At 41.8% G+C, this 15,004-nt stretch overlaps 1 protein-coding gene across 2 annotated transcripts in view; it reads left to right on the top strand.

Annotated features, from left to right (window-relative positions):
• Positions 1-15,004, top strand: part of PIEZO2 (piezo type mechanosensitive ion channel component 2) — a 1,179,452-nt gene that overhangs the window by 774,332 nt on the left and 390,116 nt on the right. For both annotated transcript variants that reach the window (XM_078688152.1, XM_078688151.1), the window contains exons 12-15: positions 7,818-7,963; positions 9,411-9,647; positions 10,904-11,018; positions 13,045-13,250. In XM_078688152.1, the coding sequence (XP_078544278.1) occupies positions 7,818-7,963; positions 9,411-9,647; positions 10,904-11,018; positions 13,045-13,250 (704 nt within the window). The remainder of the gene's footprint in view (positions 1-7,817; positions 7,964-9,410; positions 9,648-10,903; positions 11,019-13,044; positions 13,251-15,004) is intronic.

Raw genomic sequence — 15,004 nt, 5'->3', positions numbered from 1 at the left:
TTGTCGTAAAAGTTAGAACTGCCTCTGCTAACCAGTGCACTATGTGTGATCCATTGCCCATCACATGTAGGTATTGTATTAGGAGATGAATCTCTAGTTCTGTGGTCATGTCTCCCCAGACGGCTGAAAGCAATCTTGTGATGGAATTTTGTAACAGGACTTGGCCTGTTGGCAAGTTTTGATCCATCAGATTCTCGAAAGGCATCAGATTTTCGTCAGTGTATAGGTCTCCCAGTGTGTGTAACTCAGCTGCATGCCAGCGTGTGAGCACCCCACTGGAGGTGCCCATCCTGCCTCTAGGGGTCCCCAGAAGTGATAGTAGTGGAGCATATCGTACCGTGTTTCTGGTAAGGTGTAAGCTTCTCCTATTGCAGCAGTGAGCTGGAGCAAGATAGGCCTGTGGAGGACATGAGGATCGTTTGGATGGATGAAACAGATGGTATATCTGGGATTGGGACTACGGTGGTTGCACAGTAGCTATATCATCAAGACCGAATCCAGCAAGCCATTTTGTCACCCATTGAAATTGTGCTGCCAGGTAGTATAATTCCATGTTGGGCACTGCTAGACCCCCCTGGCAGGTAGGTGCATGTAGTTTTCATAGCGCTGTTCTGGGGCGACCCGAGTTCCAAATGAGGCCTTGGATCAGCTGCTCAAGCTCTCAAAATATTCTGTCTGGGACATAGACCGGGAGATTGGAGAAATAGTATAGTAATTTGAGTAACACTACCATCTTGGTCAGGGCAATTCTGTCCATCATATTTAGAGGAAGTGTCTTACAGAACTTAATCTATGCCCTGATGGCGGACAAGGCCCTAGTCAGGTCTCCCTCCAGGATATCAGATGGATCCCGGTATATGAAGATGCCCAGGTATCGGAAAGTAGATGGTTGCCAGTAGAGGGGAAAGTTATTTCTATGCAAATTTGGATCAGTGGTCTCTTCCCGGAAGGGATACCGGCATGACTTTGTCCAGCTTATCCTAATACCCGACACCTTCTCGAAATTCTTAAGTGTACCTGCTATAGGGGCAGGTATGTTATGTACATCTCTCAAGTATAATAGCAGGTTGTCTACCTAAAGAGATATAGTATGTATGCTGTCACCCAGCCAAATACCCCAGTCTACACCTTCACTACGAAGCTGCTCTGCCAATGGTTCCATAGCTAGGGAAAAGAGAAGCGGTGATAGGGGGCAACCCTGTCTAGTGCCTCCGTTGATCTTTATGCTTTCTGACAGCAACCGGCCTGTCTGAACTCTGACGGATGGTTTCATATAGAGTAGTCTGACCCTGTGGAGGAATGTGTCCCCTAGCCCGTACTTACTCAGCACTTCAAATAGATATGGCCATTCCAGTGAATCAAAGGCCTTTTGCAGGTCTAACAGCATGGAGCCTGAATGAGGCCAGGCGTCTGTTGCATATTGTTGCACCCAGTGCTTCTAGTAGGGACAAACCCATTTTGGTCCGTATGCACCAGGGTCCGTACCATTGGAGCCAGCCTCGTGGCTATTATGGACGCTAGAATCTTGCAGTCTTTATTAAATAGCACCAATGATCTGTACGACCCTAACCTTGCAGGGTCTCACCAGGCTTGGGAAGAGAAATCAGTAGTACCTCAGTCTGTGTAGCAGAGAGAATGAAGTCTGTTAGCGAGGCATCATAAGTTTTCTTGAGCTGAGGCACCAGAGACTCTGCATAAACCTTATAAAATTCTGCCAGTAGACCATCCGGACCGGGGGTTTTACCGGTTGCTAGTGCATGTATACTTGCTCTGAGTTCATCTAGGAAAATGGGGTCATCTACTTCGAGTCTTTAGTTGGGTCTGATCTGTGGTGGACTAAAATCTGTCAGGTGATATCTTCGTAGTCAAGGTGGAGGATTTATAGAGCGCTGTGTAGTGTGGCGTAAACTCTCGGGGTATGTCCCATTGTGAATATAGTGTGCTGTCTTGCATGGAACGGAGAGAAGAGACTGGCAAGGTTGTGTCTTCTTGTCGGATCAGCCATACTAGGAGTCTACCAGCTTTTTCACATGAGTGATGTGTGCATGCAGAATGCGCTGCATAGTTAAGTCTTTCTAGTAATCGGGCTTGTTCCTTCCTACTGACAGCTAGTCGTTTGTTCAAGCTGTCTACTGCCTCTCTGGCGTGGAATGCTAGTGCCCCCTCCAGGGTAGTGAGCTCCACCTCCAATCGCTTGCACATACCAGCCTGTGTACCAATGCAGTAGCCCCTGATGACTGTTTTGAAAGTATCCCATTCTATCAAAGGTGATGAGGCGGAGTCTGAATTAACCTCAAAATATTGCTCCATAGCCTCTCCTATCGACTCCCGGAATGCCGCATTCATTAATGCAGCCGGGTCTAGGTACCATCTTGGAATTGGCAGTGTGTCAGTGTTCCAATCTAATTGTAGTGTGTGAGATTATGGTCTGAATGGGTTCTCCCAAGATATTGCGGTTCTGTGATAACTGGCTGGAGGTCATCCTACACCAATATCCAATCAAGTCGGATGTCTAGCCCATGTGCCCCGGAAAAGAGTTAATATACCTTGTCATGTGGGTTCCTGTCCCTCCATGCATCTATTTGGTGCCACTGTAAGGCCCAGCTGTTTAATGCCCTCATGGCAGCTGCTGTGGGAGTTCTGGGAATGGGAGGAAAAGAGCCATTCAGGGTCACATCTAAAACACTGTTATAGTCAAGCCCAGAATCATTAGAACCCCATGCTAGTTAGCTACCTTCTTTGACAGGGTCTAGAAATAGGGCCTGTTCAGTATTGATGCAATTATAAAGGGTTGGCCATCTAATCTGCCACTTACGATAACGTATCTACCCTCTGTGTCAGTAAGTGATTCTTCTATACGAAATGAGGTGGTTGGCCGCCCCCAAATCAATGCACCCCTGGTGTACACTGAGTAGCTCGTGGCTTGCAATTGCCCTCTCCATCTTCTTTGTAAATTCTTTACTTCGGACCCTGCCAGGTGCGTCTCCTAGAGAAGGGCAATTTGAATGTGGTGTCTCTTAAGGTAGAAATAGATTAGGTATCTATGGGAGGGGCAATGTATGCCTCTCACATTTCATGTGCATATTTTAATTGCTGCCATAATTTCTAATACATGGGCGAATGTGTGGCCTCAAAAGGCCCTGCTATTGGGAGGGGTGTAAGTCGCAGATAGAAACTGCTGCTGACCAGTTATATATCTATTTAGCCAGGCGTGTTGACCCAGTGCGCGACAGATGGCATAACTGTACCAAACTAAAACATACAATGCCAAAAGTCAGAGAATGCAACTAGCAGTAATCCCAACAATAGAAAAAACAAACAACATTTTGTCAGTGGCAAGGGGGGTTGCCGTGCAGGCGACGCACAGCTATAATGCAAAGAGCTTAGGAACATTATATCCCTTTTCCTTAAAGGGAGTGCATATACCAGGCCACATGTTACTAAGTATGGGCCTGTGCCATAGGGGAATGCATTTGTTAATATAGGTCTGTGATGTCTGTAGCCCCATCTCCCCCACAACCACCACTAGTAATCTGTAGAGTGGCATATGTACAATATTGAAGAGCATTATTATATGACAATTGCAATTGAGTCTGTTTGTACATGCGTGGAACACAACATATTGTGGTCAACAGGTTCACCAAGTTCCATGCTGAAGAAAACTTGATCACGTCATCCACATTCTGCGGAGTAACCTCCGAGAGGATTTCTGAGTCTTGTGAGTTGACGGTCTCGTCTGATAGTTCCCCCTTGCTATCTCTCTCATACAGGCTAGCTTCGGATGATACCTCGCCTTGTGTCCCTCTGATTTTCGCTGCCTCTTGGAGAGCGCTACGCTGGTATGCTACGCTGGTATGTTGGGTCCATGGCTTTGTGACATTCGGGCTTTGATGCGTTTCTTCTCTCTCCTGCGTTTTCCGGGGTGGTGGCTGGAATTCTTCGCCTTCGGTCCCGTCAACGTTGAAGTACCTCCTGTGGATTCCCGCATGTCTATCCATTCGCTTGCCGCGCCACGATGTTGAAGAAGTGTGATTTGCCTTGTGCTATCACTCACAGACGAGCTGGGAACAGTAAGGAGTATTTGAGGTATTCTTGCCGGAGCCGACGTTTCACTTCCATGAAGGAGTATCTTTGCCTCTGCTTATTGCCGTGAAATCAGGGAAGAACATGACTGTGTTTGTATTTGTATTTGTATGTCGATTTGTAGAGCGCGATTGCTGCCCGGGGGCGTCCAAGCGCTAAGAAACCAACAGAACAAGAGGAGGTAGCCCGGTGTTATTGGGCAGCAATGAAGAGGAATGTTTTTAGCTGTTTCCTGAATGAGGTGAGATTGGAGTTTTTCCTTAAGTGGAGGGGTAGGGTGTTCCATAGCCTGGAAGCGTTGTAGGTGAAAGTCCTACCGCCAGTTCTGGACTTTTTTATTTTGGGAATTGTGGCCGTGTTATTTCCCACTTGCACTCTCTGTAGCTTTTTAGTTTCCTGAAGGATTACATCCCTGTCCCTGTAATTCAGCGCATGGATCAAAAGTGGTCTAGAGTTGACTCCCGGTAACGGAGGCTTGGCTGGGACTCTGTGTGCCCGTTTGACGACGTGGGAAGAGAGTGTATCCACCGGCATCAGGTCACGGAGCCAGGACTCGATGTATGTCATCGCGTCCCTTCCTTCCTCACCTTCCGGAAGACCCACCACGCGCACATTCTTGCACCTCGACCACCCTTCAGCATCTTCAGCGCAGCTTTCCTGGAGATGAACTCGGGTCTCAAAATCTTTGATACGTTTATCCGCAGCCGTTGTTTTTGGTAGGATCACCGCCACCGTGGCTTCCATCGCTGATGTTATGTCCGCAAGTTTGCAGTAGTCTGCATGCACGAGGTTCAGGTCAATTGCCACCTTATCAATCTTCCCTTCGAGAGAGAGGTACTGGTTTGATCCATATTTGTGTGTAGCTTCTCTACTGTTGTCAGCCAGCATCCAATTTGGCGGACATTTGTTCAGTTGGGCCCTCACCAGCCATCTTGCCGATTGCGCGAGTCAATGGGGCTGAGTAGGAGGACCCACAGTGCCTGTCTGTGGCTATCCCCTGTGTGACACATGGGCACCACAGAGTGTGTGGAAGGAGCCTTGGGCTATGCTGGTGCTGTGGTGGCTGGGGGAGGCTGCTACTGAGACTCGCTGACCAAGAGGGTGTTATGTTTCATCGTGTGTCCTGGTAGAAAGGGAATTCAGTTGCGATCTGACCATGGTTGTTAGGCCCCAGGTCTCACTGGTTTGCTTCTCTTTTGCATCAGCAGATTTGCGTACAGCATAGGGCTCACCAATGAGTGAAAATGAGAAAACACGTGTTGTCCCACTAGGATCTCAGGAATCCGAAAGGCAGGGCCGAAGTGTTAGAGGCCACAGCCCAGCACATATGGCACTGCAGCGGGCCTCGGCGATGCGCACTTTCTATCTGCTCTGAGCATATGTCTAATGTTTGCAATTCCGCCCAACTCCACCCGGTGGCTGAGAAACTCTTGCCTGTAATGGGGTCCCTCCAGTGTGTTCACACCTGTGTCTCCAAGATTCCCATGTGTGGCAGCGATCACTGTCAGTCAATCGGGGCTTCAGGTTTGCTCCGTCAGCGCTGTGTGTGTGCTTCGACTTTGCATTCTGCCTCGCTTCTGAGATCCCAATGGCCGTATGCGTGCACTCGCTAAAACTTACACTGCCCCATAGCTTTGCTGATACGAGTAAGGACAAGGAGGGAATTACAGTGATGGCACATCAGCGGATGCAGCTCTTTGGGGCCTGTTGGCATGGCTCATCCCTGGTGTTGCCCTAGATTTACAGCTGGGCTGCTTGCACTTCCGCCTGGGCCCTTCCGTTGGTGGGTGGCTCCGCCACGGTCCACAGCAGCCTTGGACTCCAGGAGTTACACTGCGCACTCAGGGTCCTGCCAGGGTCCGTTAAAGTCAGTTGGTGTCCCCGGCAATGCGTGGTGTCGAATATATATTGGCGGATGGCGGGGAGTCAGGGATGGAGCTCTAGCAGAGCACGTCCAACACCATCGTCTACAATATCAGTTGTAAAGTTTGTGGAGAGCTAGTCCCTGTTAGACCCTGCTTTAAAAAAAATGTCATATCATCATCTCCTACACCTTCTACGATCTTTGTAGGTTCAAATATGATTCTATGACTTTCACAAACTATCCCTCATCAATCAAGAAGTAAATGAACAACATTTCACACAACAAGCTGAAGTGAATTTGTAAGTATTAATATGCCACATGTGTAAAAAAAAAACACAGTCTATTAAAAGGTTCAAATCGGTTTCACCGCCATTAACAACAGACTGAGAATAATTATAGCACAGCTAAAGTAGGCCCAGGGACAGTATTGTTTAATATTTCCCACTTGAACACTAAAGATGGGCAGTATTTTGAGGTGATTCTGCTGCCTTAGCCTACTTAAAGAAGATAAAGGCATGTCGGAGAATACATCAACTCCCGTATATGCTCTTGATTTAAGCAAAAACTGAATCTTGCTCAGATAGGTCTAATATTGCACAAACAATTACAGAAAATAGGCAAATATCACCAATGCAGTCCGTTTCTTGCCTGCATTTCGCCATTTTCTTGCAGAATTCTGAAATTACTGAGGTGTAAGACTCAGCACAGCTATCTGATATATACAGAGAAATGTGCGGTTTGGTCCGGGTGTCACCACAGGAAAAGATATAGATAAATATATTTACGACAGATTATAGAGTGATTCACTTTTTGAAATACTAGTTTGTTCTCAGCATATATCAGCATAGTTTCAATCACAAAGTCTAACAATTGAAAGAATTTCACATCACAATGAGTACAGGCCTCAGAGATGGCCAAAGGATGAACTATACCACAATCAGACCGGACACTTCCTGCTCACCAGCTGATTACTTGTATAAATTGCTCACCTCAATCAACCCTCCCGAATTAATACTTTGGTTTCATTTGACCCCAAACCTGCCAACAGGTTGTGGCTGACATTAGGGCTACACCTGTGCCTTTGCAACTCCGTTCTCTTGAATCAGCTCCTCAAATAAATAAACACAATAGAATCCAGACCAAACTAATTGCAGGGGCAGGTTTAAAATATGTCTCGTCCTAATAAAGGAGGTATGCCATTTATTGCAAGAGGCATGCACATATAAGTAGATTGTTTTCTAAGTGCATACTTCACACAGGCTAATTTACTATGATAGTCAAAAATGACATTTTGAGAATAGTATTGGGAAACCATGATACGATATTTAAATGAAACAAATACATTGTTGTCACGAACTAACAATTTGTAGGATACCAGATGACTACATTTGTACCTATCCTGCTTACAAATCTGCATTTTGTGAAACAATACATTTCCGTTTGCTCGCATACCTTTTCCTCATAACATACTCATTTCAGGCCACATAGTTTAGCTCCAATTGCAGCAGAATTTGAACAAGGTTTCCTACAAAATTGAATAGGATCCGAAATGATTGTCAACATTACCTAAAATATTTTGTTAAGATAGTACAATAGTGTCCTCTAAAGTAAATGACATAAAAACAAATGAAGACACAATATTATAGGTAAAAAAATTACATTACATATTCACTAAAGGAACATAACAACAGTTTTCATATTACGACATTTCATTTGTGCACATGCGTGAATGATAGTTCATCTGGGTCCATTCTTGATACGTACTGACCTGAATTTCAATTTAAACATTTAAATATGTGTTTATGGTTTCAAATATGCATATGTGTGTTGTGACTATTTAAATTGCTATATAAATGATACCTGTTTTCAGAAAAGAAAGAAGAGGAGGAGGAGGAAGGGGAAGAAGAGCAAGAGGAAACAGAGCTTGAAAAGGAGAATTCCAAAGTCCATGTCATGGTGACTGTCTTCCAGTTTATCATGAAACAAAGTTACATCTGTGCACTTATTTCAATGATGGTATGTATCACATCACTGTGGTTAAACAACACTACAATAAGTTACACCATCTGCGGGTTTATAGATTCATTTGATCTGTCTGCACATGGCAGAAACTGCCTTTTCCTGAAGTACTATTTCAGTAGTAGCAAAAAGCCATGGGGTGATAATGTTGTGCTTCATGAAAATCCTCTCACCCAAATACAAATACAAATTCAGATCTTTCCTGTAGCCAAAGTACCTGTTCAATCACTCCATCAAGTGCACATTTCCCCCACTACCCATCAAATGTATTCTTAACCACAGGGAGGAAGGGCAACCTCAGTGAGAAGAAGAGTTATTGATTTTCTGAACCGATTCTTGCTGTGAACATCTTACTGTGATAAGCAAAATGGGTGCCATGTAGCACTTTTTGATGCCATTTTACCTTCATAGCTGCTTATACATGTCCATTACAACTCTATTGATAATGACTGATTGCATTCATAAAACTAACATTAGGGAATCAGAGTTATGCTTCACTACCTTTTGACTAGATCAATGTACCAACCAGGGGCCAAGGGACCAGCTGCAAAACACTTTAATGCCCAACCAGATACCTTTCACTGTGTGGAGACTTTAAACATTTTAAACATTAGCTCACAACTTTTAAACTTTCAAGTGTTATTTGGAATTGTTTCATTAGTAATAACCACAACTCACTGATCTTTGTTGGGAAAGATACTAGCCTTTCACATTTGATTTACTATGGAATGACATGTCTGCATTAATATAGCCGTGTAGCCCACTGCTGAGGACTGTACTGGTTTCTAAAGGCCTTGAACCTGAGTTATACGACTGAGGGAGCTGGCCGTTAACAGCTGGTATGGCCTCAAACAGAAGGGCAATAAGGCTATTAGAACATTTCACCACTTAGAGTAAAATATTCTGGATTAAAAAAGTAGAAATAGACAGACAAACATTGGAATGTGGGAGCAGATGGCTTATACCAGCCATTGTTAGTCCTGAGGGTCTTCATTGTCCTCTGTGGTGCTCCCAACATTGTAATGTTCTAACAAGGGGTATATTTACATCCTGTGCTGCTTTATGACCCAATATAGATGCTGATGGGTAATATACCCTTTGTTGAGTGTGACGAGGGGCATGAGAGGTCATGAAGCCCCACCTCTCCCCCAGTCAAGAGCGAGGATAAAGGGCAACTGGACCAGCTCCAATGAATGGGGATTTTGTGCTTAGACCAAAGTGCCATTTCTGTAATAACATTGATGGGGTTTGGAATATTAACTCTGTAATAAAAGTGAACTCGGTTTATTTCTGTGTGCTTAGCGAAATAGCAGGGAGGCTCATTGCATGAAATATATTTCAAGTCATTGTTCTTGGTTAAGACATTGATTCGATTGTAAAACACAGAGCTACATAATTACATCCATATTCTACTGAAGTAGCCTCACAATAATCTTCTTTCCAGGCCTGGAGCATCACATACCACAGCTGGCTCACCTTTGTGCTATTGATATGGTCCTGTGCCCTTTGGATGATAAGGAACAGGAGGAAATACGCTATGCTTAGCTCTCCGTTCATGGTCATCTACGGAAACTTGCTGCTAACATTGCAGTACATCTGGAGCATCCACCTCAACAACAAAGAGCTTCCAGAAGTCAATGGGTTTCTAGAAAGGAAAGATCCTGGAGAACTTGCTTCAAAGGTATGTATATTATGAACTACAATGGACCATATCATTGAAAGCAAAACCAAAATTGGGGCTTCTTTAAAGCAAATTTCTGTCATAGCAACTTCTCACCGGTGCTAAAACTAACTTCATCTATATATGCACAATCTTTTGTAACCTGTGCAAGAAGTAAAGAAAACTTCCTGATTTGTCTTGTGGCTTTGTTATCTGACTAACTGGCAAATGCTTTATGAATATTTTGAAAAAAGTGTGGTGCTTAGCATCACTTTTAAAGATGGGATGCTAGGTGGTGTTTGATATGAAGTGTTAAGCCTATACATTAAAGCTTTTGACTGATGGGAATTCTGTTGTATAGAAGAGACAATTATTGACACAAATCATTCTGAATCATTGCAAATAGATGAGCAAGGCATACTGATGCATTAATTTCCACCTTTTCTGATGTGGTGGAACAACAAATTCTAACTAGGATATATAATAAATCACTCCTTAACATAATTTTGTTGAAGAGGCTGCTAAACTCAGGAAATGTCCGTATATATCATAGTAGACGTTTCATAGTATTGATAAACTTTGTAATGTCTTCTTTGCAACTTTAGGACCTCGTCCAATGCTAATAAGCCCTAAACAAATGTATTAGAAGGCTTGCTCCTTAGAAGCTTTCCCATATTTCCTACCAGTTCTGAACTCGAATAAGGAAGAAGTTGATTATGTGATGACAACCTCATTATGTAGCTAATTCTCCGGGCTTTCTTGGTGTGTGGTTTATAAAGTGTATCTGATTGTCCTGGATTTGTAGGTTTGTGGAATATGGAATGTATCTGATCCCATTAAAGGTTCACTGATGGCCATAAACAATTGAGGCACACGTTCACCTTACTTTGGAAATATGTCCTCTGCCTAAAATGAACCTTTTAATATACTACTTAATATTTTGAGCAACCAGCATGCACATCAAATATTTATAGCTGTATTTTATGTTTATTTTTGCTTAAAACAAAATTGATCATTGATGCAGTTTGGCCTAGTTTTAACATATAATTTGCTTTCTTAACATTTTGGTCACCTTTGGCCAAAACCATTTAAAAGGTAATGTACCAAACCACAAAAGGTTGACAGTCTCAGCCATCCTTATCAGTGCCTTTTAAATAATTCAAAGTAGTGGTTAGAAGAATCTGCAAACAGAGAATACATTTGCAGACCCCTGAGTGTATTCAGTGGTATGTCGGTGTGGAGAATGATTACTCAGACTTTTATTTTTATCTTTTCAGATTGTTTTCACCATTACTTTCTGGCTCTTGCTACGGCAACACCTCACAGAGCAGAAAGCACTGAAGATAAAAGAAGCAATGTTGTCAGAGGTCAAAGTTGGCACTGAGGAGAAAGGTATATTTTTTCAGAAAGTGGGTTAACTTGGTAGCAAAGTATCATGACCATCCGCATACCAATGGCACATGCCACATGTTATCCATCCAGAGGTTTTTAATATTGAACTTCTTCAAATTATTAAGTTAAAAATAATTGATTAATGCATTATCACACAGAACTGCATATTAGTACTTGGGGAGTTACAATATTTCTGAAGGAAGACAAAACATGTTTACAGAATGCTTTTGTTTTCTGCATATAGCCGATTGTCGGTTATAGTCTTTTTTATCCTTGGATGCTAGAAAAGACAATTTTGAGTTCAATTCTCCTCCTTCTCTGGGTGATTCAACAGAAAGAACTGTGGGATATCAGAAGCATTGGCATGGGTTAGGAAAACTAGTTAGAAAAATGCTAGTCACAAAAAGTCATCCAGCCCATCCATCAGTTACTTTATTACTGTGTGTGTGCTTTCTTGTACTGGAGTGAGTACTGCATATAAAGTATAAAGTAGCATGTGCTTCCCTTTCACTTGAAATGTTTCTGACAGTAGCAGGGGAAGAGAAGGACAGTGATTAGCAAGAGTTAAAATTCATCTGTTAAACCTGAAGATGTGACAGAAGTCACACTAAACATAAAGTGACTGCACAAGACTGGGATTTTTTCATATTGGTATATTCATTGAATGGCCAAAAATGGGTTGGTGGAGACTTCCACTTTAAAATCCAGTGAAGCACATGTTTCTCTATCACTAAATTATTGGCAATATTTCCAAAACATTGAACATTATAAAGAGAATGCAGCAATTTACTTTAATATTCTTCAGACATAACCTGATATAACTTTCAAACAAATGATGTAGCAAAGCTTCTGCAGGTATTTGCCTTGTGGACTGAGCCACTAATTAAGTCTTTGGACTAGTATGGTGATGTCTGACTGAAAAGAGAAGGAACATGCTAAACATATGAGGTTGTTATGACTTTATATTGCAAAGAACCTGCAAACTGAATACCCTACTGAAAATATCAGTATTTAGTTTGGAGCTCACAGATCAGGCACCAATGCACTCTGTAAGAACAATATTTCCTAATTACAATTAATTCATTTTTGCTGATCTTTAATGTTTGTCAACTTTATAATTTGTTTTTGTTTCCTACTAATTAAATTTGTTTTTATAAATCTTCTGTTTTTAATGCTGCAGGTACACAATGTTAGAGACACTAATTGATGTATTCCATAATCAACTATTCCCTAATCAGCTTCTACAATTGACATTTTTCCATTCATTCTTATTATTCTCTGCAGATGTTGCCTTTCCATCCTTTTTCCCAATTTGTTCTTCAAAATAAACACTCCTGTGACAAGCTTTATAGCCCACACAAGATGTATAAATCATCTGGTGGTAATGGAAAATCCCCCTTGTTCGAAGGTAGTACTAAAACCAAAGGCAGAAATTCCTCCCTGTAATTGTAGTATTTATGAGGAAAGTCTTCCAGTGGATTCTCCTCTAGAATTAGCACTCCTTCAAGAAAGTGGAGAATTTCACCATTATCACCAAGCTCTACACCAGACACAAAGTATCTTCCACTTTTGGTAATACCATCCTGTTTGCATTTTAAGACGTCTTTTGGGTGCTAATTGATTCTACATTTTGAGGAGAACCTCGATCTTTATGCATAGGGATCGGAATTTCAAGTTTAGTATCAAACGCCATTCCTCCTCAATTGTCCCCGTGACAGATTTCAGCCAGCCAAACCTTCTGAAATTTACTGTGGGAAAATTCCCAGAAGAAGGCAAAATTGGAAATTTGGTGTTAAATAATGATTCAGCCTCCTATGCCTCATTTCCAAATGAAAAACTCATAAAAGGAGGTAGTTATTGCACCCAGTAATACCTCACCTGATGTAGTAGTAATTACAGAATGGGTAAAATAAGCTCTCTATTCAATTTAAATCATAATGAGGGTCTTAATCTATTGAGTGCTTAGCTCAGTGTGACATAGTTTCTCTTCCATGAATCTATGAATTGATTGTGTTTGTTCTTACAGCGGAGGAGGTACCAGAGATAGAAGACGAAGAAGGAGAGGACAAGGACATCATGAAGGTCCTTGGGAATCTTGTGATGGCCATGTTCATCAAGTATTGGATCTATGTCTGTGGTGGCATGTTCTTCTTTGTCAGCTTTGAAGGGAGAATTGTGATGTACAAGATTATATACATGATGCTGTTCCTGTTCTGCGTGGCCCTGTATCAGGTACTGATGGAATTCATTGATGTTATAACATGAATACTTCTTAGCAATATAAAGAAATGTAGATGGTATGTTGCTGTGCAGCAGGCAATATTTTGTCTAGAGCCTGTGAGGATGGTATATTGTTTTCAATTAACTGTATTTTCATTTAATGTTTCCATACCTTTATCCAAGTCTGCACCACATACTTTTAGAAAGTTTTGTAAGCGTTTCTAGCTGGACAGGAAAATAGTGTCCTATAAAGAGCAAGAATTTGAAAATGACATTCATCATGCTCTGAGTATTGGATTTCTCTGAAAATATAACTAATCCATTGGTACCTCAGGTGCCCCAATCATGTTTTTCTACAGATCCTGCTGCTCTTTATTAGCCACATTTGTCATTTCCTAACTCATATTGCTTAGCTAGTTCTCTGATGAAAATAAACTTGTTCGATGAATAAAATAGTGGTTCAAAAATAATAGTTCAAGTGTTTTAGTTCCACTATAGGAAAATGTTATACGGAATGCCAGGATTTGATTAATACCCTTATGCCCTCTCTCCACACCCAACCCTTTCATTTATCTATGCATATGCAATCTCTCCCTGCTCCTCCTCATTCTCAATTGACAATTTCACATCCTTCTAATCATGAAAAAATAATAACGTTAGTGCATGCTATCTCCTCCATACCCTTCTCTCTTTTTCTTTTCTCTCACCTAATACGACACCGGCCATCCTCCTCCCAGCCTCCCTACTGAACTCTTCAACATCCTTTGATTTCTAAATCTATATGGTGCCCAACCAGTTTACTCCAAAGATATTCAAACCCCACTTCCTGCTTAAACTCAACTGTTTTGGGTCTTTCATTAATCACTTTGAATTGGCACCTATGCTCCTTTAAACATTGTATATAATCCCCTGATTTGAAAGACTTTCAGCCAGTCATGCCTTCTCTGCTGTTAATGCCCAGTTTCTCTTCTCGCATATTTCTCCAAACCTTTAAATGGCTAGCCTCGAACAGACTCGCCCTTTACCGCTCCACATATAACCCCCCATACTCTTAGGCTTCTGTCAACGACCCTGTGTCAAGACTGCTCACTCTATCTCTTGTGGACACATCACAGGGCACCTATCTAATCCAATAATTCACGTGTTCCAGCCAGTTCTCTTTTGCATGATTGGTTGCAATAACCTTCTTTTAAACAGGTCAGTTTTTATGGTGAGGCAATTATAGTCTGTCAGTAACAGAGGATCTTTCATTTTCAAATGTGGCCTTGTTACAGGGGCATGAAAGGTGGCACCTGACACTTGGGTGCCAAATATTCTTGCAGTGCTGATGAAAAGTTCAAAAGTTAGAAGGCAATTAAAATTAAATTAAGTCATACTTCCCAAGCACATGCTTTTTCACTACCTATGAGTCAAAGAAGGGATTAAAGTGCAAAAGATGTATTGATTTCTTATAACACAGAACGAGCATGCAAGTCACATGTTTCACTTTGGTTCTGGGGTTTAGCCAGCCATGTATTACATTTAAACATACGCTTACATCTGTGATTGTCTAAAGAGGTTCTTTTGAAAAGTCTCCTTTTTTGATCTTCTGAAGTGCAAACAGGTTATGTCTAAATTTAAATCAAAATATGTGTTCACGTGTAGGGGATTTTATATGTGTTTTACATAAACGAATATATATCGAAAGGTAGATGTAAAAAAAAATTAAAATCCAATGGAAACACAAGGCAACATAAGTGCGCGTTGACATTTTAATTTGCTTAATG

Source organism: Lissotriton helveticus, chromosome 4_1 (genome assembly GCF_964261635.1).
Source record: "Lissotriton helveticus chromosome 4_1, aLisHel1.1, whole genome shotgun sequence".
NCBI classification, from domain to species: domain Eukaryota; kingdom Metazoa; phylum Chordata; class Amphibia; order Caudata; family Salamandridae; genus Lissotriton; species Lissotriton helveticus.
Note: the sequence above shows the minus strand (reverse complement) of the source record. Positions and strands in the feature narration are given on the sequence as shown.